The sequence below is a fragment of the Ostrea edulis genome, chromosome 3 (genome assembly GCF_947568905.1).
Source record: "Ostrea edulis chromosome 3, xbOstEdul1.1, whole genome shotgun sequence".
Taxonomy (NCBI): Eukaryota; Metazoa; Mollusca; class Bivalvia; order Ostreida; family Ostreidae; genus Ostrea; species Ostrea edulis.
In genome coordinates this window covers 63108735-63135266 of record NC_079166.1, presented here as the reverse complement: position 1 = coordinate 63135266, position 26532 = coordinate 63108735, and the positions used below count along the sequence as shown (strand labels likewise).

General features: G+C 34.6%; 2 protein-coding genes across 2 annotated transcripts; one reads left to right on the top strand and one right to left on the bottom strand.

Moving 5' to 3' along the window:
- Nucleotides 1-128: 128 nt before the first annotated feature.
- On the bottom strand, nt 129-16794 carry LOC125675395 (mitochondrial carrier homolog 2-like). The gene is made up of 12 exons (XM_048913028.2): nt 16528-16794; nt 12693-12780; nt 11833-11939; nt 11532-11612; nt 8713-8770; nt 5488-5539; nt 5126-5185; nt 4350-4443; nt 4004-4036; nt 2883-2950; nt 1505-1580; nt 129-1347 (listed from the first exon to the last, which is right to left on the bottom strand). Exons 1-12 carry the CDS (start codon nt 16609-16611, stop codon nt 1234-1236), a joined length of 915 nt encoding a protein of 304 aa, XP_048768985.2. The 5' UTR covers nt 16612-16794; the 3' UTR covers nt 129-1233.
- Nucleotides 16784-25295, top strand: LOC125675394 (39S ribosomal protein L19, mitochondrial-like). Its single transcript, XM_048913027.2, has 6 exons — nt 16784-16896; nt 19739-19949; nt 20327-20454; nt 20928-21062; nt 22593-22780; nt 24761-25295. The coding sequence occupies exons 1-6, from the start codon at nt 16848-16850 to the stop codon at nt 25031-25033; spliced, it is 984 nt and encodes a 327-aa protein (XP_048768984.1). The 5' UTR covers nt 16784-16847; the 3' UTR covers nt 25034-25295.
- The last annotated feature ends 1237 nt before the right edge of the window (nt 25296-26532 follow it).

The following is a 26532-nucleotide window of genomic DNA, read 5'->3' as shown; positions in this document are numbered from 1 at the left end:
TCATCAGCTCTAAATCACACATCTTCCACAAGTTCACCTATAGTTTGGTTCTATAAATATTCATTTGATACACTGTCAACAACTACATTTCAAGATTTTATCATTGTTCATAGATTTATAGAGATATGTATAAAAAAAAAAACATCATCACAGTAGGAAGGCATATGGCTACCTAAAAAGAGCACTTTATGAATGGGAATAGAGGCTGACATTTAACATCAAAATGGGCATAAATGTCCAGTTTTACAGCCAGATATAAATTTACAGTCAAGAATAATTTTACTATATTATTCATCTGTCCACACCGTTCCGCTCCTGTTCTATTGTGTGCTTTCTAAGTACATATGTCACTGTCTTGTCAAAAATCTTGTATTCAAATTGGAAGACTTTAATGTCTATGGCAATGCATCAAGCAACTGACAATTCTGTCATTCACATACCTTAGAAAATTATACAATTTCCCTGGTCAATCCTGTGTAAAAGATTATATTAACTCAATTTTCACAAAATGCATCTCCACAATGATTCGTTTGACAAAGGGTGCGGCATTGGCTGAAGAAAAAATCTTTTTAATAGGAAATGTAACCCGTAAAATTGTATTGTGTGAGACATTCAGAAAGTTTAAATGACAAGATTGCAGAAGAGGGTCATTGAAAACAGAATCATGTTTCAGAAAAGCATGTCAGAAAATTCAATTCGATATTTCACAAATCGTTGAAAATAAAATTACATATTACCAACTCACATCGGAATATTCAATTCCATATTTCATAAATATTCTTTGTATGTATATCATTGGAAATAAATTATGTTTACCAACTCATGGTAGATTATTCAATTCCACCTTTCACAAATCATTGGAAGCAAAATGTTTTACAAAACTCGTGTCAGAATATTCAAATAATATTTCACAAATCAACTATAGCAGAATATTCAATTCAACATTTCCCAACTATTCTTATGTCTGTCTCTCATAGTTTGTTGGCTCAAGATTAAATGTAAAATTTGATCAAAATAAAATGAAACATTTGTTATTCCACAATTTGTCTTAATAACAATAAGTGATTTTAAACACTAAATGTATCAATATAAAAATTCTAATACAGAAAGTTATTTAAAGTTGTCAGTTACAATTCTATAATACATACAGTAATGTCATGTAAAATTTGCTCCACAACTTGAAATATTTCCCCTTTATTTATCTGGTGCACCTGTCTGCGTAGATTCTTCACTTCAGAAGCTTGCGTACTTCCTGTACGAGTCAATAGGAGGATTGTACATCCTGTTATGTCGATCCAGGCTTGTGCATCGTCTCCAAAACATTAATGATCCCCGACTTAATTCGCCCTGTACAAAAAATGTCCAAATATTGTATCAAATATTTCATTTTCCCATCCCGAGAAGGAACAGCTTAAAAACGTCATGAGATTTTTTTTATCAGTCTATACAGAATGATTTTTTATGCATTTTCTTGTCATTTAAATACTGATCTAACAGCACTTACAGTCTTTTTAAGATTGGTCCAACAGTCTCGCCAGTTTGCATAGTACATCATATAAGGAGGAGAAGCAGCGGCCAGTCTATAAATAGCACTCTCAGTCAATGCACAACAAACAATAACGTTATCTAGAAATGGGAACGCTTTTAGTGTGAAACACTATTTTTCCATGTGTATATATAAAAGAGGCCCACAGGCCTTATCAGTCACCTGAATACTAGTGAAAAAGTATCACTACTTCCATGGGCTATGAAATCTAAAAAAAAAAATTCCTGTTCTGAATATCTAAGCTAGATTCTAATGTTCAGTGACAGTATAAACAAGATGTGTTCTTAAAACTTCACTGCCCTCAAATGTGCATATACTGATGAAAGGCTTTAAATAATAGGTGTATTTACATTAAAACATCAAAAGATATGACTAATTCTAAAGTCATAACCCTGGGTTATGAAATTCACCATTTTTGTACATCCTTTTCTGCTATTCTTAAGTATGCATTTAGATTTTATACAGTATCAGCAAACTTATACATACATACTATATACTAAGTTTGGCCCAACCCTGGGGTCAGAACCCTTACTTTGGAGAAATTCAAATTTACAATTTTGGTAAAAGACTACCTGCTCTATCCATTTAGCACTATATACCAAGTTTGGCCCCACCCTGGGGTCAGAACCCCTACCCCGGGGATCATGAAAATTACAATTTTGGTAGAGGCCTTCCTGCTCTACATCACTATGCATTTAGTTTTTCTTACATATATGTGGTTCTTGAGAAGAAGATTTTTGAAAATTGGTCAATTTGGGGCAGTTTTTGCACCGCCACTATGGCCCCTGGGGTGCTGGAGTGCTGAAATTTACAATTTATGTACCCCTTATCCCAATGATGCCTGATACCAAATTTGAAAAGAATTGGACTGGTAGTTATTAAGAAGTTAAAAATGTTCAATTGTTAATGCATGACAGACGACGACAACCAATTGCAATAGGTCACCTGAGTTTACTCAGGTGACTTAACAAGCATGGAAAACCAACATGACTTGATTTTCTTAAAGTGTCAGGTTTAAAATTAAGATACAAGGCCAACAAGAAATTTATAAAGGCCACGACACTGTTGCTAATTCAAACCTCAAATTTTTTATGCAACCCAAGTCCTTATCAAAAGATGCAGATTGTGTCAAAAACCTGAGGTTTAAATAACCATAAGGTACAAATCAAATATGTCAACCAACATCGAATTTTTCAGTGTATTTTTTGAAAATGAACAAACTGTTGACAATCTTACACTTAACGACGAATTGTTCCATATACGAACACCTAAATACTGGTGAATATTATAAGATAAAATTTGGAAATTTGGTATGTGTATATATATAGGTACTTACCCCGAGTTGTTGACGGACATTATTCTTGAGACCAGCACAAAAGGATAGGTGATCTGAGACACAGCTAGCTGTCAATGTAAATAGGAAATCAATGTAATCTGCACTAATGAACACAGTGACGATATGCCATGGAATGGGTTCTAAATATCTACAGTCCTTGAATCGTTCTACTTTCCCCCCTTGAACTGCTAGTGCAGGGTGAACACATGTAGAGTGAACTGTGCACGCTTTGTGAATGCGAGAGGTTGCTGAACGGTGAATACAAAGTGCACACTGAATGCACGGTGAACAAACAGAACAATGGGAAAGTAGACCATTTCAGGGATTGTACTACTTATTGTCGAAGAATTTCATGGTAAAACAAGATGTGTTTGTGAAACACAAATGCCCTCGATAATGGACAATTCCGAAGATGGCCAAGGTCACAAGGGCAAATATCTTGGTACCAGTAGAAAGATCTTGTCACAAGAAATGCTCATGTACAATATGAAAGCTCTAATATATACCATTTAGAAGTTATGACCAATGTCAATTTTTTAAAAAGTAGGTTAAATGTCAAGGTTAAAAGGTTTAGTACCAATGGAAAGGTCTTGTCACATGGAATACTCATGTGAAATATCAAAGCTCTATCACTTACTGTTCAAAAGTTATAAGCAAGGTTAAAATGTTCAAAAAGTAGGTCGAACCCCAAGGTCAAGGTCACAAAATGTTGGTACCCACGAAAAGGTCTTGTCACAAGGAATACTCATGTGAAATATCAAAGCTATATCACTTACTGTTCAAAAGTTATTGGCAAGGTTCAAGTTTCAGACAGAATGACAGACAGGACAAAAACAATATGCCCCCTGATCTTTGATCTCGGGGGCATAAAAAGCCCATCAAAGTTCAGGAACTTTACTAATTCAGAACTACATACTGATATAATGTTAAAATATAACATTGATTTTTAAACACTACTAAGTGGTTTTTCCAACGAAAATCACTTGTAAAGATCGATTTATCATTGGAGGAAAGTCTCGCAAAATACAAATGGACTGATGAATGAGAATAATATATAATTTTACTCAGATTATATCAGACGGTAGGTTTTGTCGAATTTAAACGACTGAGAAATGACTTACATCACAGGCGACAGTCGTGTAAGATCGATATTCCTGCAACAACAAAATAAAGAAAATTACGGAAGATAATGGTATTTATATACAAAATTAGATACGTAATAAATTAATATTCAATGTACATGTACTACAGCGTAATTCATTCAGGGTTTAGTTTCTTCGTCACAAACTTGGCATCAGAAATGGCTAACACCTGAGAAAGTCGAACTGGATTCAACTGCCTTTCACATTTTGCAGACATGCATTTCATTTACAAACCACGCAATACATAGATAATTATTGAAATATGAGAGACAGAGACGTGAGTATGACTGTAAAATCTCACAGCTAAAACCATGATTTATCATACCTTATCCTCCACACAATATTCGTTGATAAGATCTGACATCAGGTTTATGAGGGTTATGGCAATGACTTCTCCAATTAGTCTTGGTACCAGGCCACTGAAAAAATAATATGAATATTTGAGACACTTATAGGAGGGTAAGGTGCATGTCTATTTATGTGAAATATTATCTGCATATTTACGAATAGAATTATTCATGTGCATAAAATGTATCCTTAAAATCAGTAAGAAAATTCCAACTTGATGAAAGGTGAAGATAACGAACAGTGATCAATTTCATAACCCCTATAAGCATTACAAAATAGATAGTTGGACAAACACGGACCCCTGGACACACCAGAGGTGGGATCAGGTGCCTAGGAGGAGTAAGGATCCCCTGTCGACCGGTCACACCCACCATGAGCCCTATAACCTGCAGATCAGGTCTGATAAACATATAGAACTGACTAGATAATTTCAATAAATTTTTGTTTCATATATTTCAAGTTTGTGCCTAACAAACAAGAAAATTAATAAAAACCTAGTGTACTACATGTATTAATGAAACATACAACACGATTTGGCATAAGGGCAAACAAACTCAGCTATGCAACTGTAATATACGAGGTTTGCCTATTTTGAAACAGATACATGTAGTTAATACTCATATTTTAATTGTTGTAGTCCAAGAATTATGAAGAATTTTTAATCATGCGTAATATCTTTTTCCTTGACAGCAACATAATTTTGATATTTAAGGTATAAACGCAAAATTAACAAAAATCAGAATTTCCACTTACGCAAAGAATCCCGAGAACCCCTCTATCCTGTAAATTTCCGAGATCGATGAAAAGATGTTGCTGGAAATAAACCAGAAATAAAGTTTTTCTTCAAAATAAACATAAAACATTTCTCTGTTTCAATACAATTCTTGGAATTGATAATATTTTTCACTTCAGAAAAGAAATTGGAATGGCATTTCTATAATCTATAAAAGAGATAATCTTTTGACTGAAAATGAAATTTATCACTGGGTGCTATACAACTTATATTCAGAAGTTTCAGAAAGCTACATTCAAGGTTTGTAAGTGATATTTTTCATTTAAAAAGTAGCTCATTTCTGGTTTGCACGCAATGATATTTTAAAATGACAATTTCTTACTTGTACATGGTTTCCTCGCCAATAAATTGTGCCATCGTTCTAATGGCAATGACTGGGGAAAAAAAAGATGTCTAAGTACTAAAAACAACAAGACCTATTTAACTTAGTGAAAACAACAGGATGTATTTAACTTACTGAAAACAAGACATATCTAATTTAGTCAAATACTATGCCACCATTGGTGGTCAAAGTCTAGCGTTTAAACCCCTGTAATAAATTACATCATCATGGTCCATTCAGGCTTATCAATTTCATTTCTATGACAATACACATGTTTTCTGATGACCTTTTCACTAGTTTCTTTTTATATATATACAGAATTCCCAACAAAAATTTTTGATAGTTACTTTACATCTGTTACTTAAATTGAAAGTAAAAGATTCTGATATTTTGTCACATACAAGAGGAATGGTCTGCTTACATCAAAGGAAAGGAAGACTTGAAAATCAATATATGCACCCAGGGGTGAATGAGTGGAGTTGCATGGGATACATTGTAAAGTCAGGAATGATGTGGCATATTTATAATTGTGAAGAACTAATTTCAGTTTTAAACTTTTCGAGTTACTGTCCAGAAACCATATTTTCGGTCAATGTGACCTTGACCTTTGACCTTTTTTCTCCAAAATCAATAGGGGCCTTTCTTTGCTGGTATCCAACAATACGTCTAAGTCTAAGTTTCATTTGATTTAAATGAAAATTTTTGAGTTATCCGGAAACCAAATTTTTTTGGAATTTTAAATCTATTTTCGGTCACTGTGACCTTGACCTTTGACCTATTTTCTCCAAAATCAATAGAGGTCTTCCTTACCTGGTACATAACAATATCTTTAAGTATCATTTGATTCGGATTTAAACTTTCTGAGTTATCAACCGGAAACCAAATTTTTCTGAAATTTTCATTCTATATTCGGTCACTGTGACCTTGACCTTTGACCTTTTTTCTCCAAATTCAATAGGGGTCTTCCTTACCTGGTGCCCAACAATATATCAAAGTTTCATTTGATTCGGATTTAAACTTTCTGAGTTATCATCCAGAAACCAAATTTTTCTGAAATTTTCATTCTATATTCAGTCACTGTGACCTTGACCTTTGACCATTTTTCTCCAAAATCAATAGGGGTCTTCCTTACCTGGTACCCAACGTTTCATTTGATTAGATTGTAAAGTTTTCGAGTTATCATCCGGAAACCAATTGTTGACGCCCAACCACCCGCCCGCCAGCAACACCAAACCAATATCCGAGTTCAACTTCGTTGCAACTCAGCTAAAAATACTTCAGGTTTTAGTTAATAGATTTAATATCATATTGACATCCAAACAGGAAACCGTTAATTTAATGAACAAGATGCTGGAAGCCATTCATGAAGCAGGTATGTAAAATGGAAGCCATTCATGTATGTAGTCTTTCCTACAGCACAATTACAGGAGAAAGATTACTAAAGAACTGAAAGAGTCTGCCACAGAAATATCAATGAAATAGCAGTTCTAAGTACTTCTAACATAATTAACATACAGTCACATGATCAAACTTATTAAAGTTCAATTGAATTATCAATTTTACATACCTGCTTTATGGCTTTTGTATGTGGGTTGGGTTTTTTTTTTTTTTTTTTTTGGTCATATATGCTATAACTAAAACATCCTAAAGTTTTATGTTTCATTTTTCTGAGAAAAAAAAATTCTGAACAATTTGGTGGATTTTGTTTTCAAAACTTTCCTTTTCTGTGACTTATATAAAGCTAACCAATCATTGTTCTAGCATAAATCATATACGGGGTCAAAGTTGACTTAGATTTTGTTTCATACACATCAGCATCTATCTGCACAAAACAAACGATTGATATACATCAGGGGTTTGTTTGTTTCTTACATGTACCTTGAAAAAATTGTTCACTTGTATTGAAATATTAGAAACACTGAGAGACTGAAGTACCACAAATGTAGACCAATACTTAGTGCTGAAGGCCGCAGTAGTGAGGTTCTTTAATGTGCTGATTCCTCCAATGACACAGGACCATCTGAATGTGTATGTATATGTTTATTTTTTCCTATTGTTATTGTGTAAAATTATGTATATATTTTATATTATGTTATCTATTTTTCTATTCTCTCATTTATCTGTCTGTGAATATGTTTTATACAGGACCACATGTAAACTAGTCATTTGATACTAATTGTGCTATCCTGTTTAAATAAAGAATTTATCATTATTATTTCTGAAAGATCCACAATTTTCACTTCTAAGGTTCTTTTATGTGTTTTAAAATGCCTGCCATGACATGGGACCTCAGTGTTTAAGGTCATATCCGAAAGACGTGTAATTTTCACTTCTAAATGCTGAGCATAAGGCCAAAGAGCTATCACTACCTCCATTTATGTCTTAAGTTTGATGCGGCCATGGCATCAGTGGGCCTTGAACTCATGACCTTTGACCCACTTTTGAAGCAAGCGCTGTAACCGTTGAGCTACACGTACCACCCGCAATAACAGTATAAAAGTCAAACAGGCATTAAGACAGAAAGTTAATGTGTAAATAGCACCTCACACTATAATGACACAAATGTAAAGGTGTCTGAGGTAGTTTGTAAACAAGTATAATTCCAATGTTATTTATTACAATTGTTTTGATTGGACAAAAATAAAGCTGAACAAGAGTTTATACATCAATAAACCCGAAAATGCGATGTATTCATACACGCCTGAAAACAAATAACATAATGCGGGGAAACTATTCAAATTTTTGCAATTGTTAATAAAGTGAATGAATTGGAATTATAAGAATCAAACATTCTTTTTGAAGAATTTATCGATGTGTAAACTCCGGACATTTTACTCACAAACTTAACATAAAAGTGCTTCGCACTTTTATTCAGTTTGTGAGTAAAATGTCCGGAGTTTACACATCAATAAATTCTTCACAAAGAATTTTTAATCCTATAATAAACTACCATTAAAAATTAAGTATCCCCTTGTAGCATTGTATCATCTAATTCTTCATCAAAATTTCTCATTCAAATTAAGTTTCTGATCTGCAACATCATGTGGGATTTTTTCCTCTTTGCATAAGGTTTTCATTTCTTCTTGAATTTTTCTCAGCTGACTAACCGGTAACTTGTACATGTTAAAGATCTCTATATATGACACAACATAACAATCAATGAACACTTTATTACATCTTCCAGAGATCAAAATCAACTCGGTATACATCTTCAACAAAACTTACCTTGGTAGGGATGACTACAGACAATGGCTACTGATTTGGCCAACACTTCTCTGGACGTCTGAAATTTGAATGTACATGTTTTTCTGCAAGTTTAAACAACTGTAAACAAGAATGTACATGTAACATGTCAAAATTCAAAAACAGATGCAAGAAAATTTTGCATTTCTTTCAAAAAAGGGAAAAATGAAGATTATGGGGACCTGGGTTCAACTCCCATTCCTGGTTCATCTTACTTTCTCCATTTTTTTATTTTGTTAATTCTAAATGTACACATATATGTTATAGACATTATTTTCATGTAAATCATGTAAAATTTGTAAGTAGAGTTTGATATGAATATTTCTTTTCAGATTGAATACAGTGAAGACGAATAAAAGTTATTGAGATAAAATGACCATTAATACCTGATTACATCTATATAATGAAATATATATAACTACATATATATAATGACATATATATAACTACATACAGCTTACTCTGGATATATTGAAATTCAGGGGACCAATCTTTTTCTTTTAATATAACCGAAGTTCAAAATAAGCGAAATCGAAAATGTCAACCATATTGGAGGCTTGATTTTGGCATCTCGATCCCGATTACGAAAGCAGAAATATGAATTTATTACATTACACAATTTACAACATAGATAATTGATTGAATTTAGTCCACTAAAGATTTTTATTTTAAAAGAAATATGTGAGTTTTGTTAACTTTTGTTTCTTATTGAGCTGACGAAGAATGAATGTTTCAATTTCCGATGTCTACAAAACTTTCGTCATCTACTTTAGGTAGCGTCTGTACATAATCTTTTTTATTATTATTAAATTTACACATACAATTTCGTGGTTGATTGTACGTCACATTTTCATCCGGAATACCATTTTTGCTCTTGTCGCCGATAGTTCCCTTGCAGTATGTTCATGTATATAATATCGGAAGTAAGTTCTTCCCTTGAAACGATCGCCGTGAAAACATTTGACATACATGTATGTCTAGATTAGTACCATCAGAATTTCAGAACCAGTTGGGGTTTTCCTAAATAAAGTTCACTAACATAAGCAAACGGCATCATGATGTCTTTAAAGACATTGTCGCTGTCCGCGTCAGATGTTATAGACTAAATATTTGGCGATTTTAATGAGCCCAGTCTTGCAAAAACTATTTTTAATGCACTGTGATAGCGGTAAGGCGTTTGAAATTACTTAAGCAAATTTCAGATTTTGACTTCAAATTCTTATATCTCTTGCAGTTATTAATTTGTATTTGGTGTCCAATGATAAAGTTTTTCTTTTTTGTGGGGAGGTCAAATTTTACAAATGATCCTGTCATCAAGCTGTTAAGGAGTGATTATATCCCAGTTATTTTATTCCTATAAAAACACGCAATTAAAAGTAATCCATGGGAAACCAATCAACTGACACCTACCTGTGTAATAATGAAGCTACCAACCTGGATGACTACAATCACATGTGACTTCAATATAGCCGTTATAAAAACAATACATTATCTACTCAGCAGACGGATAATTGATTTCAAAATAAGCGATATTTCAATATAAGCGATTTCAATTCAACCAATATTTTAATACAAAGAAAATAAGAGACTGAGACTGGGGATTTTGTTTTACTTCAAAATAAGCGATATTTCAAAATAAGCGAGTTCAATATAAGTGGAGTAAGCTGTATATATAATGACATATATATAATTACAAAGATATACGATTACATATATATAATTGCATATATATGATTACATGTATATATATATATATATAATTACATATATAACTAGAGATTGTTTTTATGAAAAACAAATGTCTCCTCAGCTCCCCAAATTAGAAGTGCTCCAAATGAAACCTCCTCCCCTTAATGTACTGCATGGTATGGAGGAGAAAGCATGAGCAGGAACATAGACATTATGAACTCTGAAAAGTCACACAGGAGAAGTGTTCACAAACTATTTTACACCCTCCACCCCTCAGATAAACTATAACTTTAAGGACTATTGAATCCTCTTGTCCTGACAATATACACATCTGCAAATGGCATTGAAGTATCATACAAAGTTTCAAGTCTATCGGATAAGCCATATAGGCGGAGAAGCGTTCAAAGGCTATTTTTGCATTCTCCACCCCTCTTAGATCCACTATAACTTTTAGGAAAATAATTGGATCCTCCTGTCCCAGAAAGATACACATCTACAAATGGCATTGAAGCATTCTACAAAGTTTCAAGTCTATCCAAGTAGGAAAAGTGTTCACAACTATTTTACATCCTCCACTCCTCTTAGATCCACTCACCAGGTTTTTTTAAGGTCTTGGCCTGGGCCTTTCCAATTGGGGAAAAATAGCGACATTTGCTTGAAATTGGGGAAAACGTTTCATACAAAGAAGGGAGAAAACCAATCAAGAGTGCATTAAGGTATAATTGGACTCCTGACTTCATTTGGTCAAAGTATACCTCATTCAAATAAGCAGAGGTCAGAAAATTAGTTTACTTAACAATTTTGAAGCAAAATTATAATCTGTTGGCCTGTGGAGAAGATTTATAAACAATTAGGCTACTCTGCTTGATTTGTTTTCGTTGTTTGGGAATTTCAAAGCAAAAATTGGGAAAAATACTCCTGCTATTTAGCATTGGGAATGGGGCCTTATTTCGGCCCCTACAGACCCTTAAAAAATCCCTGATTACATAGATATATGATTACACACACACACACACACACACATATATATATAATTACATATGTATTATTACCAGTACCTAGATATATGATTACATATATATAATTTTGTGAATGAACGGGAGTACACATACCTTAATTCCAAACTGTTTCAGAAAAATTACGATTTCTCTTCTGTTCTCTGTTTCATCTATTGGAAACTTTTTCTTCAACTCCTACAAAACCCAATGCATACTGAATACATGCATCAATCGGCCGTCATATGTCTTGTAGCAAAAAAAAAGCATATGGTAAATACTAAACTAAAATCGTGACTCTAAATTCTCTTCATATTGTTAGACTATTCTTATTTCTCTGTTTTATTTCATTACTACAGTGACTTCACTGTAACTGAGTCCATTATAAACAAGTTGTACTGTACAGTGATCCTAGTACCTCTGTCAGAGTGTGCGAGACGTAAGTCCTGACCATGCTTTCTACAATTTGTGGTCCAAGTCCTCTCCACAAGCCGAGAAAACCATCCCGATTCTTGATGTGGCCAACTATCAAAATATGCAATACATGTACAATGAATTAGAAATTGCAGTAATTCATAACTCAGTATTTAATTTTATTCTGTGTTGTCTTGGAAACAATAAAACTGGTCATCACATTTCATAATTCTAAATTAGTCAACTGACCTTCACATTTACACACACGATACTACAACTTCAAGGAACTAAAAGTGAAATTATCTAAAACCAGATTTATCAGCAATGCAGCATGAATTTGATAAATCTGTGTTGTACATTTAAATTTTCACTCCAGTGACTTGTGCTAAGACCTTTCACCTCAAAAATCAATACTAACTTAAACAATTTCTATTTTAATCTAAGTCGTATTTCTTCACTGTATGTTCCTTTTATAATCAAAGTACTGATAGTACTTTTATAAAAATGAAACCAGGAACATCAATCTTTCAGCAAGAAAGGCATTTCAGCAAGTTCAATAAAAATCACTCAAGGAATATGACTTAAATTTTGTGTCTTTGGTTCAAGTAAACAAATAACATCAGATTTCCTGCTTGGGCCTAACAAAATCTGCAATGTTTAAAATTTTGCACAATGCATACTACTATAAACTTCACATCTTCTTGACATAATCATGAATTAGCATTACACACTACTAATAAATAGTTGTTGTCATGTTTCATGTATCTTAGTGAAAACCATACATTGAAAGCCAAAGGTATCAAAATACCAATCCCTCTAAAAAAAAAATTAAAAAGGAACACACACAATACTTTGTACACTCACTGTATTTGAATATGTTTGGGTAATACCATCTTTCCTGGCGTGTCAAAAGAGTTTTGGATAACGATGGAATCAGTGGCTCATGTCCCAGCTAAAAGAGAGATTTACAAATCAAAGAATTTTTCAGAACATTCAATTCATCCACGTGTCACATGCACAGATTCATTACATAGCTCTTTGGTTCATAATTTGCAATCTACTGCATTCAGCCCAATAATAGCTCACTAGTTCTGTCAAATTGAATGTTAATAGATTCTAACAAGAGTTAAGTTGTAAAACAACATTTTTAATATGATACTATGGAGCTGTTTTAACACCTACTTAACAGATAGATCTCTATATGGACAAATACAGCTGATTGTACAAAACATGTTGCAGGCTTGAAAAGATTCCATTGAATCAGATTTGCCAGTTCATGACCTCAAAACGATTAAGACAGCACCATATTGCTGAAATCTAGATGGTGATATCATACCTATCTGGTCTAATGGCAGAGCTTAATGTGTATACTATTGTTGGATTGAAAAGCGAAAGCTGTGCAGCATCAACCAACAGGGACCTACTGTGGAATCATTAGAATTCGTGGTGGCTCAATTTTCGTGGAATTCGTGGGTACCCCTCACCTACGAATTTACATCCTCAACGAACAAGGAATCATAATTACATTCCAGAGTTATCTTTCTTACAAACATAGAAATCCACGAAATTACATCCCCACAAACCCGTAAAAATTCAGCAATCCATGAAAATTGGTCTCCACGAATTTAAATGATTCTACAGTAGACACGATAATCACAGAGTATAGAAACAAAAGTTTTGGAAAAATTTCCAGTGGAATCCTGAAATTTTCTTCATACAACATGCATGTGGAACATTTGCATTTTCTTAATATGGCTGAACCAGCAATCAAGCCCAGGAACCTTGTATAACTAAGCCAAAGTTTTACAAAACATGGACACTCGAGGATCACCAAAACTCACGGATCAGAAATAAGTACATACAAAACACAGATTATTTTTAGGTCTTAGAAATGTATTATGTTTTGTGACTTGCCCATGTTTTTTGTAAATCTCCTAACAAACCAGGGTGCTTCATTACTGAACTCTCTAGGCAGATATCAAGGGTTTATTTCAATTACATGCAAATCGAACAGATTCCTTACAAACCATACAGGTCTCTTCACATGATTCACACATTGTCATACTTCATACAGAACTTACTTGACAAGTGGCTCTTGAGTTTGTTTCTACAGATTCATTTTTTTAAGTATGTAGACCTACCTAATCTCAGCTGAGATTAAGACCTACCTAGCTGCAGAACTAACATGGCTTCATCAACAAACAAAATCATTTTAAGCTGTGAGTTTTTGGGTCATATTGAGCTTTCATAAATATTTGAAGGTATGTTTCACAGTTTGGACACAAGCATAGTAGGAAAATAGGCAAGGTTTTTTTTTTAGATTAAATATATGAGGGTACACTATACAAGAATACAATGATGTGAAGCCTCAACTGTGCACATTTTTTTTTTTTTTTTTTCTACTTCGTAAATTGAAGGTTTTTTATAAGGGGTGGATCTGTAGCTCTCTAATCTGTCCCAATATTTTTTCAGAGAGCTACAGTTCTGAAGCTAAGAGCACAGGAGTTTGAAATTTTATCAATTAAGTCAATAAAATTCACTTGATTGACCAAGCCATGAGCTATGCGTTAGCATAGCGACAGGAATGAAACGCTGTTTTGGAGAAATCTCACTAACAATATTTGCCTATTTCAGTTTGCCTCCTAACCCCTCTCTATTGCTGTCAGTATCCACTTTATTCGATTCCGTGTAAACATTGACTTTACCGAGGACCCATTGTAATATGTCACATTCACTCCTGGCCTGATATTTTTGTATTCCTTATAATTTCAAGTTTTAAAAAAATGATAAAATGCTATTAATCCTCCCACATATTTTTTTAATCAAATGAAATAAAACACAACATATAAAATCCTATGTCATATCAATTATTATATTTTGAGGTAAGAAACTATGTTCAGAGTTTAAAAACAAAGGGCGATAATTGTTTAGAAAGTTGCATGTGCGTGAAATCATTGGATTACAAAAATGTCAGGCCCGGGGTGAATGTGACATATCAGGCAACGAAATTAAGGGGAAATACTCGCTAAATGCGAGTTAAAAATTGAAATTATGAATAAAAAATGACAAGTGATCGCAACTTTTTGTGAGTGAAGAAAAAACGATCTTTTCCCGGATTTCTTCGGTTTATTGGCTGTACTTTGAAGTTTACAATAATTTTGTCTTGTGCATAGAAACGCTTTACAGAATCATTATACAAGTATTGAAAAAGTAAACGTGGATCGAATAAATAACTAAGACCAAGGTCATCTCAGTCAGTGATGTCGAAGATGGCCTACTTCAAGCACACAGTGACGTCTGATTTAAATAGCAAGCATGTTGATCTCGTCCGTGTCTACATGAAACAACATATGACACGGTGTCCTTCTGTATTCTATAGTCAAACACTTCCGAGTTCGCGGGGTTTTCTTTTCAACTAGAATTTTTTAGATGAAATTTCCAAAACTTTTGAACATATAGTTTGAATTGGCGCAAACAGTCTTCAAGAATTCAATCCACATGATGTTGTAAATAGGTGGTAGATCTCTGGACAGCGAGTACGCTGCACAAGTGTACCCTATGACCCTCACCATGCACCATGTATGTTGTATGATAATTCATTAAATTTTAAATGAAAGAATTCGGAATCTTATTTTTATTATTGCACTTTAAAGGAGATTTTTAAAGATTTTCCCTATATTTTGATAAAGAGACATGCTTGTTTTCTTAAATTCATGTAAAACAGCAATCGATTGAAAAATGTTAGTAAAAGCTCAATTTTGCTAGTTGGAAAATAATCCACTAGCTAAAATTTGCTAGTAGTGAAAAAAGTTAATTTCGATCCCTGCGTATTACAATGAGTCCTCGGTAAAGTCAATGTTTACACGGAATCAAATAAAGTGGACACTGACAGCATTAGACAGGTTGGGTACACTTCCCCTATAGCAAGATATTCTCGCTAAAACGCGATTATCCCTCTTTAGCGAGAAATAAACATTACCATAAACAGGTGTTTTGGCGTCTTTATTGAAAATAATGGCAAATCCCGTGCAACACTGAATAAGTGCGACACGCACTCAACATGATGCGAATTGTTTCTATGAAATTGACAACATAGTAATGAAATTGCATACCGAAGTTGCTGCGTAAGAGGGAAGCAGTCTGAAATCCAATACACATTGTGAGTGTTTTTGTTTTGATTTATATATTTGCAGAAGTATCAGACATTTTAGCACTTTTTCTTCTTTTCACGTGAATCACGAAAAGATGTACTCCGCGGATGTTTTTCTCTGTTGTACGAGATATATTTATTCTCGCTAGAGAGGGATAATCGCGTTTTAGCGAGAATATCTCGCTATAGGGGAAGTGTACCCAACCTGTTAGAGAGGGGTTAAGAGGCAAATTTAAGTAGGCAAATGTTGTTAGTGATAAATACTGACGAGTTATATTCATTGCGCGGTGGTTCAAAGCGAAACTCGAGATTTCTCCAAAACGGCGTTTCATTCCTGTTCGCTATGCTAACGCATAGATCATGACTTGGTCAATCAAGTGAATTTTATTGACTTTATTGATAAAATTTCAAACTCCTGTGCTAAGAGTAAGACCTACCCTATGTGTGATGAAAACTGATGCAATTTACACCTGGGAAAAAAAAGTGTACTCATCTAAACGGTATACCACGATAGCATACTGACAAACACAAAACTTGCATGACATTTACCTGTGTCAAGACTTTGGCATAGCCAAGAGGGTGTGTTATTGTTGTAATAACAACTCCGGCCGCGTACGAAACGACACTCGCCATTGTCGGTTACTTGATAATACGTACATGTACTAAAATTATTCATGTATAATACTTGAAAAAGAAATGCATATGACATTTCATGTTATTAAGTATTTCATTCAAAAGAGGCTATTAATTCCAGTCTTTAAAATACGCTTGCATATTTAGTAACACGTGTATGATATTGTTAATTTTTCGTACGACTTGTCATCAACCTCTTCCAAACGCAGATAAGATTCAACTGTTAAAGCGTCAAAATGTCGCTCTCAAAGCAATTTAGGAAACTTTTTATTTCATCTCTGCTCAGTAAGTATTTATGGAAAGTATTTGAATTACGGCAGCAAGATACACAATGCATGAGCTGTAGTGACGATGCTATCTATTCTTCGCTGTTAGTTTGCATGTTCAAATAGTAATAATTTCAAATGGCTCGAATTATCTCCAAAGGTTAACACATGTTGAATGCAGTATTGGAGATGAACAGGTAGGAAACACTTCCCATATAGCGAGATACTCTTCCTAAACGCGATTATCCCTCTATAGCGAGAAAGGAAACAGGTGTTTTGATTGAAAATAATGGCAAAGTCCGCACAATGCTGAATAAGTGCGACACACGCTCAACTAAATTACTAATCACACTCTCAGCGAGATTCGTCGAGGCTGAAATTTGGACTGACGCCTCTTCCGAATCTCAGGCAAGTGTCACACAAAGTGATTCGGGAAATCTTGCCAGAACTTCGGCCACTTGTTGCGATTAAAATGGATTAAACTGAATTTCTTGTCCGCTTCAACTTTTCGCCTTAGACATCCTATCACAATGAAACATGCATCTCTTACCTTTATATGGTGTAAATCCCACAGTAAATAAAGTTCGCGATTTTTGAAGCTGTTGCAAACAGCCACCATTTCATATTGACCTTCTCAGCATGGAAGAGTTCTAATATACTAGTTCATAACAGTTTGTACTACGATTGAAAATACAGAATCTACTGATTGACAAAGCATTTAAGCATAAAATTTTAAAACAATAAAAAGAAAACTAATTTTTCTTCATTTGAAGGCGTTCTAAACTATCGGAACTCTTCAGTGTTGAAAAGATAAATATTAAATGGTGGCTGTTTGCAACAGCTTCGAAAATAGCCATTGCAACTTTATTTACAAATCACTTTGTGTGACACTGGTCTGAGATTCAGAAGAGGCGTCAGTCCCAATATTCAGCCTCGACGAAACTCGCTGAGATTAACACTCAGCATGACACAAATTGTCTCTATAAAATTAACAACACAGTCAAGAAATTTCGTATCAACGTTGCTGCGTTAGAGGGAAGGAGGCTGAAATCCAATGCACCTTGTGAGTGATTTTATTTTGATTTATACATTTGCAGAAGTATCAGACATTTTAGCTCTTTTTCTTCTTTTCACGTGAAACACGAAGAGATGTACTTCATGAATATTTTTCTCAGTCATACGGGATATATTTACATTTGCCAAAGAGGGATAATCACATTTATATCTTGCTGTAGTAGGGGAAAGTGTTCCCAACCTGATGAAGCCATGTCGCAATGTGAGGATGAATTTCAAAATTTCAATTTTGATAATCAATGTTAAAGTTTCAAAGTGACAAAATATTACTTGTATGTATATGGGTTCTGCTATGTAAGTAGTTTTTCTATCACGCATTCACGCTATATATAGTGTGGCTTATTCTCTTTAGAGAAGTGGCCAGGCATAGCCTTCATCCACTTCTCTTTGCAAACCTTCATGTTTTGATTGTGGAAAATGTATAAATGCTAGAACTGGTAATGGCTCATGTTTCAACTTTATGTAACAGACCAGTGTCCACAACTTTAACATTAAATGTATATATCTATATCATGCACGCAGTAATCCATTTTCACATGTTTCCTGTCCTGTGTTTGCTTTATGCGCTAATTTCTATAAAAAAAATCAAAAGTGGAGTAATTTGGAAAAATTAGAAATTCAACATGCATTTTGGTTCTCAAAAAGCTTTTCACCAGAGTTGTCAAAATTTATGAATCACTGTCAGACAATTGGTCTGACAGTGTTGACTGTTCTGTCAGACCGAATAAAATTTTGTCAGACCAGATACATGTACCGAAGAACGAAGAAAAAAAGAGCTGCACCGAAATGCCTTTTATTGTTTTAACAGCAATGCATCATATCCGAAAGACCTGTGACTCTCACTGCTATATGCCGAGTGTTTGGCGAGGATATATTACATCTTACTAGGTTTGATGCAGCCATGGCATGAGCAGATATTGAACCACCAACCTTGAACAGACTTTCCAGTTACAAAGCGAATGCTCTACCACTGAGCTACCATGACCAGTCTTTTCTTAATGAGTAGAATTTGAGCAGCCACACGGCCGTTTTGTTTGAGTGACCTTCCCTTCACATCCCGTACCTGAGCTCTAAAGTAATCGGAGCATGCCTGATATTTTCAAACGGTTATTTGGACTGACATTTTCTACCAAGTTATCGGGCCAGAGATTTTTTTACCGGCCTTGCCGACAGGACCGATAGTTTTCGACGTCTCTGTTTCACCATCTGTTGATGATCAATAGAGATACATGTTTGTTGAAAACTGAAATGTTAAAAAGCATGATACATTTCACATGTGCATCTTATCTTGTTTCTATAATTAAAAAACAAGTTGAGTATATTACCAGGTTTGTTTTAGAGTTAACATCATATATTGATAGTTCCTGGTTGTGGCAAGTAAAAATGATAAGTCAGCTCAGCCTCTTATGTATCATAAAAGGTTGACTATATGGACATTACTAAGTTGTTTACAATAGCAAAGAAAGGGAGAAAACTCTTTGAATCAGTAAGGGATCGAACCCAGGACCCTTGCTTTAGGTGATTTAACCACTGATAACCAGGCCAACATACAAAGTATGGTAATATTACTGTACTATAAAACTTAAACCTATTTTGGAAATCAAGATGTAGTATACATCGAGTTTGGGCTTTGTTGACATATTTTTTATAAAGTGTTATGGATCTTGATCTTAGCATTTAGTGCCACAAAGAGGAGCCATCACAATATTTAGTTGAATTTAGATCAAAGCTTGATATAAAACAAAATTCTATCCTGAATTGAGGTTTTATTCTGTTTGTTTATACAGACAATGCTAGAGCTTTCAGTACCAGTGGATGTCGGCATAGCAACACACTACTCCACAGAACTGTCAACAGACACCGTCGCCTCAAAGAGGGATCAACAGACTACCAAGACATTGGGGAGGATCAAACTAATGATCGGACTGTAGAGGTGGTGGAACTACAGCTAGATCTAGCAGCCAAACAGAGAGAACAGAAAGAAATCGAAACATTTAAGTGAGTCGTCATGGTCATAGATCAGTCTGTTCAACTTTTTTTTTTATCAAATGTGAAAAAGAGGCTGTTCATTTATCAGGGTAGTCTCTGTTATGCGGGTTATAAATTTTATCTCCTTCATCACTTGATGAATCAACGAAGAAAGCATTTTAATTATTGTTTAAATGAATTCATGGTTTCTTTTGTGAATAAAAATATATTTCTTTCCTTATTACTAAAGCTTCATTGATAAAATCCATTCGTATCAACCTGACACCTGCACTACTGCTTGTGTTTATTAACGTGAATGTGTCTGGTGTGCTTTGTTGTCTACTGACAATTTTTTTTTAAATTGTTCTACAAAGAAATTGTTATTTGTTTTGGGGGGTTTTTTACAGAGAAAAATATCCAGATTTCTTACCTCGTACAGACCTGATTTCCAGGAGGGACTTTGTAATAGAAATGTTACACAGACGAGATATGTTCAAACGCAGACAAAACCTCACCGTTCCCGAGTTTTATGTCGGTTTGTATTGTTTATGAATTTTGTCACATTTTCTTAGGGAAAACAGTCAATTTAATATACTCAACTCATGTGAGTTTACTTTTGAAAAAAAAAGAAGTAAAATTAAAATTCATTTAATTATGTTTGTTTTTTAATGTTTGTTAGTTTACATGTATGTTATATGGAAAGTAATGGATACTTTATCTCCCCCTAAGGGACCTCTTCATATTGTTTATCTCCCCTTAAGGGAGCTCTTCATATTGTTTATCTCCCCCTAAGGGAGCTCTTCATATTGGAAGTCTGATACAGTTTTTTTTAGTGATGCTGAATAAAGCATGGTCTAACAATGTTAACTCTGACAAATTTAAAAAATGTTACATACTAAGTGAGAGATTTGACATTACTTTGTGGATAATGATAAAGATGCTATATTACTTTGTAGATAATAAGATATTTATAGGTGGACAATGCAATGTTAATTGTATTTTTATCAGGAAGTATCTTGGCTGTCACAGTATCAGATTCATATTCCCCAAACAAGGAGAACCGATTCGTTGGGATCTGCATCCAGAGACAGTTTGCAGGACTCCAGCACAACTTTACACTCAGAAACGTCATCTACGGACAAGGTACAGCCTGCTGTCTAGATTGTGAAATTCACAAGGGATAAAGTTTTACCATTCCTCCTCAGACATGATTATGAAATTTGATTAGCTGAAATCCACATCACATGACATCATGATTTGACAGCTTAGTTCTGTATTAGATGTATAAATTTTAGCTCTCCAGTGTCGGCAGTGTCCATAAATGACAGGGTTAGCCCATTGTCAAAAAATCTGTTAATCCTAGGCCTACACGATTCAGACTGGCAGGGATGATTCCATCTATGTATGTACATACTCGGGCTTCAGATGCAGTATTTGACCTAATGAACCGGTTAAAGTTTGATTCAGATGCTGTCTGTCAGTCACCTGTATCATGAATGACCAGATTAAACCTTATTTTGGAGCAGGTTAAATTTTTACATGGTCCATTTCCAAGAAGATACTAAACAGGCTTATTTAAATTAGCATGGATGATGCTTCTATGGATGCACACAAACATTCATGATTTTGAATGCTGCCTGTGACCTAAATATTCCAGATGAATGACCAGACGATAGTTTTCACAGCCGGTTCATTCCTCTGTGACTGTAGATTCTCTGTGGTTCAGACTTGCATGACTGATTCTCGCCGTGACTTAGACTGTTATATATAATTTCATTCCAATATTAAACAAACCTCATCAAACTGACACATGATCGACAGATGTACAATTATTTTTTCTTCCCGGTGTTTCACTCTCCCAGCAAGCTCTTTTGTCTTCTGACAACTCTTGTAAATATTGGGCATCCGATTCTGACGTCAAACATCACATCATAGTAGACAATAGACAAACAAAGCAGACACAAATGTGGCTTAATGAAAGCTGTGTAAACTAGACTCGATCACTGAACTATGACTTGCATCCAATTCTTCTATGCATGAATTCTACGTTTATGGTGTCCACATCTGGTGTTTCCAGGGGTCCGTGTTTGCCCAACTCTTTATTTTATTTTGCTTATAGGAGTTATGAGATTGATCACCGTTCATCATCTTCACCTTTTTCATATACATTTTAGCTATAGATTTTTATGCCCCTGGAATCGGAAGATTTGGGGCATATAGTTTCTGGCCTGTCCATCTGTCTGTCTGTGACCAAAAAAACTTTAACCTTAGTCACATCTTTTACACCATGAGAAGTAATTTAAGCTTTCATATTTGGTATGTGTATTCCTTGTGGCATGACCTTTCTATTGACACTAATATCTTTGACCTTGTGACCTTAACAGTGACTTTTAACCTAGTGTTAAAAAATTTGAATATAAAGCATATCTTTCAAATTGTAAGAGGTGCTGCTTTCATATTTAGCATGTGCATTTCTTGTACGATGACCTTTCCAATGATACCAGATTTGTTGACCTTGACAATTGACCTAGTTTTGGGGAATTTAAAAAAAAAACTACATTTTAAATTTCCACTTTGTTGTAAACTGGGGGCATCAGTGTTTGACAAACACATCTTGTTATTTATGCCATAATTCACTGCAGTATATGTAAAATTTCAACATCTTTTTATCAGGAATCGAAATCAAGTATGACCTATATAATCCAAACATCCTGAGTATCGAGTGTCTGAAGATGGAGAAGCGTCTTGACCCCGAGCTGTTTTACCTGAGGGACTGTGCTCCGGAGCACTCAACATTCCCCCTAGACATGGAGAAAGTCCCGGCCCCCAAAGGAAAAGACGTACCGATTAACGACATTAAGGTGGGTGTCTGGCAGTGGCTGATTAACGAGACATTTCATTTAATATTTCTTAACAAAAATATTAGAATTTTTCTATCAAAACAACAAATTTGTATACAGAATTTATGTTTACCCCTCCTCTGATACCTTTATGATAAAATGCTGGCTAATGATTGGTGGACGTCAGTCACAGGAAAAGATACATACACCCTGCCATTAAAAATTTAACACTAAGTCGGTGCCTAATATAACGTCGTAAAGTATCATTGTGATGTAAACAAAAATTAACTGGTATACCTGTCAAGATAGTTAGAGTTATAAAAATATTATAAATCTGTATGTGGCCATTGGTGGGGTAGATTTATTACATAATCATTTATTAGCCAGGTTTGTGATAATAACTGGTCAGTAAATTTCATATCCTGCTCAGCTTCACCTTGCAGGGTATGAAATTTACAAACTAGGTATCACTCTGTACCCGGTCAATAAATGATTATGTAACTAATGATATCTCCATTTGACCATGTTGAATCATACCGTGTAAATGTCTGAAAAGATTCACCAACATATAGATACTGTTCAATATAAACGCTCGATTCAATGGTGACCATGTAAATGTCTGAAACGATTCACCGGAATATCGATACTGTCAATGTAAACTCTCGATTTAATGATGACCGTGTAAATGTCTTAGATACCTTCCTCTCTGTTTGATGACTACTGACATTAGCTATGAGACTGTACAATACTTGTTTCAAACAAGAACACAAGAAGTTAATTTATTGCAGGAGTCCAGATCTGTTGCTATGATGAATGCCATTAAAGGGACTGGTTCAGGGTTGGGGTTTTTTTGTGTTTATTTATTTTTTTCTTTCTTCATTTTTTTATGTTATATGTTAAAAACATATCTCATTTAAAACTGACAACCAAAATCTCGACCTTCTTAATGCAAAGATTACAGCAATGTTTTAGCCTCAACTCTGTGTTGTGTAAACAAGATGCAAGCCAAACAGAGAAATGTTAGTTTAGTAATTTAAAGCATCCTTATTTTGCACAGACACAAATTTTACTATTAAACGGCACATTTTACGGGAAGAATACTTGAAATATAATATATATTTTAAAATTAGATTGATAACCATACATGTCTAAAAATTTGTAAACAATAACATACCTTAATCTGTGTTTACACGTCAACAAATAATAAACTCTCTATAATGAGCTTCTGTCATAATGTATAACCTTAATGTTTTTGTGAAACCTTTCAAACACATTAGATTGTTGATTTTGATCCAGTAAAAGTGAAGGAAAAAAAATTGGGGGGAAATCATGAATCAGTACCTTTAAAGGGATTGATTCACAATTTCCCCCAAAGTTTTGTTTTTCACTTTTAATGATCAAAATCTATTGTCTAATGTGTTTAAAAGATTTTACAGAAAAATTAAGGATATACAGTGCATTATCACAGAAACTCATTATTGAGAGTTTATTATTTGTTTTGTAAACAAAGTTTGTGGTATGTTATTGTTTACGAAAATTTCAAAAGAAATGGATATCGATATAACTTTATTATATCTTATCACATTTTAAGCATTCTTTGGGTAAAATGTGTCTTCTAAAAGTTAAAATTTGTGACTATGCAAAATGAAGATGCTTTATAATACAAAATTAACATTTCACTGGTTTATTTGTATACATGAAAAGACTCAATTCTTTGTTTACATAACACAGATTTAAGGCTTGAATATCGCTTTTATTCTTGGATTCAGAAGGTCAAAATTTTGGCTGTCAACATTAAATCAGTTATATTTTTAATGTTTTAACATCAAAAATGAAAAATATTTTTTTCAAAAGTCGTGAACCAGTCCCTTTAAATTTCAAGATTTATAATGAATGGATGTTAGTACGATGGAGAAAGTACCTGTATCCTATGAACTCTTGGTGCTTATGGTCTATCGTTTATATGCCAAACAATTTATTACATACGAATTTATGCTACAGGTTGTACTTAATGACCCACCATGGTTGGAAAGATGGGAGAGAAGGAAGGACTTGAAAGGAATCACTGGAAATAATCGCACCCTGACAAAGCGACAAAAACAGAGGGCACTGCTGTCCGAGAAGCCGTGGCGGGAAAATGACCTGATGTTGGAGTACAGGCATTCACTGAGAGATGACGAGGTACGGCACATTAAAAACATTGTGGACAGATTCGAGGAGAGGGAACAGCGAAGGAAGGAGGAGGCACAGAAAGACAACATCGTGCAGAGCTGAGCTTTGTGTGTTGCAAAAACGAACGATTTATTGGGATAAGATCAGGCAGATCCAAGAGTACGACTCGCTGAAATGAATCAACACAAATTAATGTACTGAAATAAATGAAAGTGCTTGAAGACATATTTATGTTGTTGAATAACCTGATATGATAAAGATGCACTTCCATGTAAGCATCAGACATTTTTATTATTCAGTCATAAATGCACTGTGTTACCATAGCTCACATGAACTGTATGCTGGAATAAAGTTATCAATGGGATTTTCCTGTTGGATTTTTTTTTTTTTAGTACAACTTTTATCTTGCATCTGAAAGACTTTCACCTATATTAAAGGTGAAGGTAACAGTGATCAATCTCATAAATCCTATAAGGAATAAATAATAGAGTTGGGCAAACATGGACCCCTGGATATACCAGAGGTGGGATCAGGTGTCTAGGAGTAAGCATCCCCTGTTGAATAGTCATACCCACCATGAGCCCAATGTCTTGATCAGGTAAACGGAATAATCCGCAGTCAAAATCAATATGCCAAGAACAGCCTAACAAATGGTATGAAACACATCAGACAGCATGTTGGGCCGTTCTTGGCATGCTGGTTTTGACTACAAATTACTCCGTTTACCTGATCAAGACATGGGACTTGCAGCAGGTGTGACGGGATGCACCAGATCCCACCTCTGTAATGTCAAGGGGTCTGTTTGCTAAATTCTTTAGTTTGTATTCCTTATAGGAGTTATGAGATTGATCACTGTTCGTTATCTTCACCTTTCTTCTGCTTACTCATTAGATAAGCACATATCAAATTTCAGTTTGTGGTGGTATATTGTAGATGGGTTTGGCAAAAATCAGTCAACTGTCATTGCACTAGCACTATATTTGTCTGCACGTGGGACTGCACCACAGACTGGGTTGGTATGCCTCAAATTGAAAACATAATACTCATTATACAATTGAATATTTTTGTGCTTTACGATAGGTCTTGAAGACTTGGAGGGATTTGAATTCTTCAACTTCTTTAGCTCCCTCTCTTCTTTAAAAAGGACACTTCACTCAAAAATAGCTAACATCTCGTTTCTCTGCCTCCAGTATATCTTCAGTCCGTTCCTTTCTGAAAAGAATACAGAAAAAGGTATTTAGTAAGTCTGTTTTGTCTGATACACGGTAGCCATGCTCATCCAACAGGTCACCAATACCCTCACTAACTTTTGACTTCGCATATACAAACAATGCTTTGGGTTTTTTCTTTGCATCCTTAGCCACATTCTTCTCATGGTTTTTGATCACCTTGCATCAGGCACCCTCGGCCTGATTTCTCTTTAGAGTACTAAAATTACCCCGTCGTGCATCTGGAGGTATCTCTAGTATGCTTCCTTTAGATCTTGCACATAGCCTTGTCGTTCCACCGCACAGGTGTGCGTCTCTTCGTGGTTTTAACCGTCTTGTATTTTGGTAAATATTCATCGACCACAGTTTTTACAGTCTCAAGTTTCTTGTGCA

What these genes read in the sequence shown, in the direction of transcription:
- LOC125675395 (XM_048913028.2), bottom strand. Translation starts at nt 16,611, where the DNA reads ATGGCGAGTGTCGTTTCGTACGCGGCCGGAGTTGTTATTACAACAATA. An exon ending in CCCAAACATATTCAAATACA is followed by an intron (nt 11,940 to 12,692) that starts GTGAGTGTACAA and finishes ATATTTTGATAG; the next exon opens with TTGGCCACATCAAGAATCGG. An exon ending in ATGTCCGTCAACAACTCGGG is followed by an intron (nt 1,581 to 2,882) that starts GTAAGTACCTAT and finishes TGCTATTTATAG; the next exon opens with ACTGGCCGCTGCTTCTCCTC.
- LOC125675394 (XM_048913027.2), top strand. Translation starts at nt 16,848, where the DNA reads ATGTCGCTCTCAAAGCAATTTAGGAAACTTTTTATTTCATCTCTGCTC. An exon ending in AAAGAAATCGAAACATTTAA is followed by an intron (nt 19,950 to 20,326) that starts GTGAGTCGTCAT and finishes GGTTTTTTACAG; the next exon opens with AGAAAAATATCCAGATTTCT. An exon ending in CGTTCCCGAGTTTTATGTCG is followed by an intron (nt 20,455 to 20,927) that starts GTTTGTATTGTT and finishes TATTTTTATCAG; the next exon opens with GAAGTATCTTGGCTGTCACA.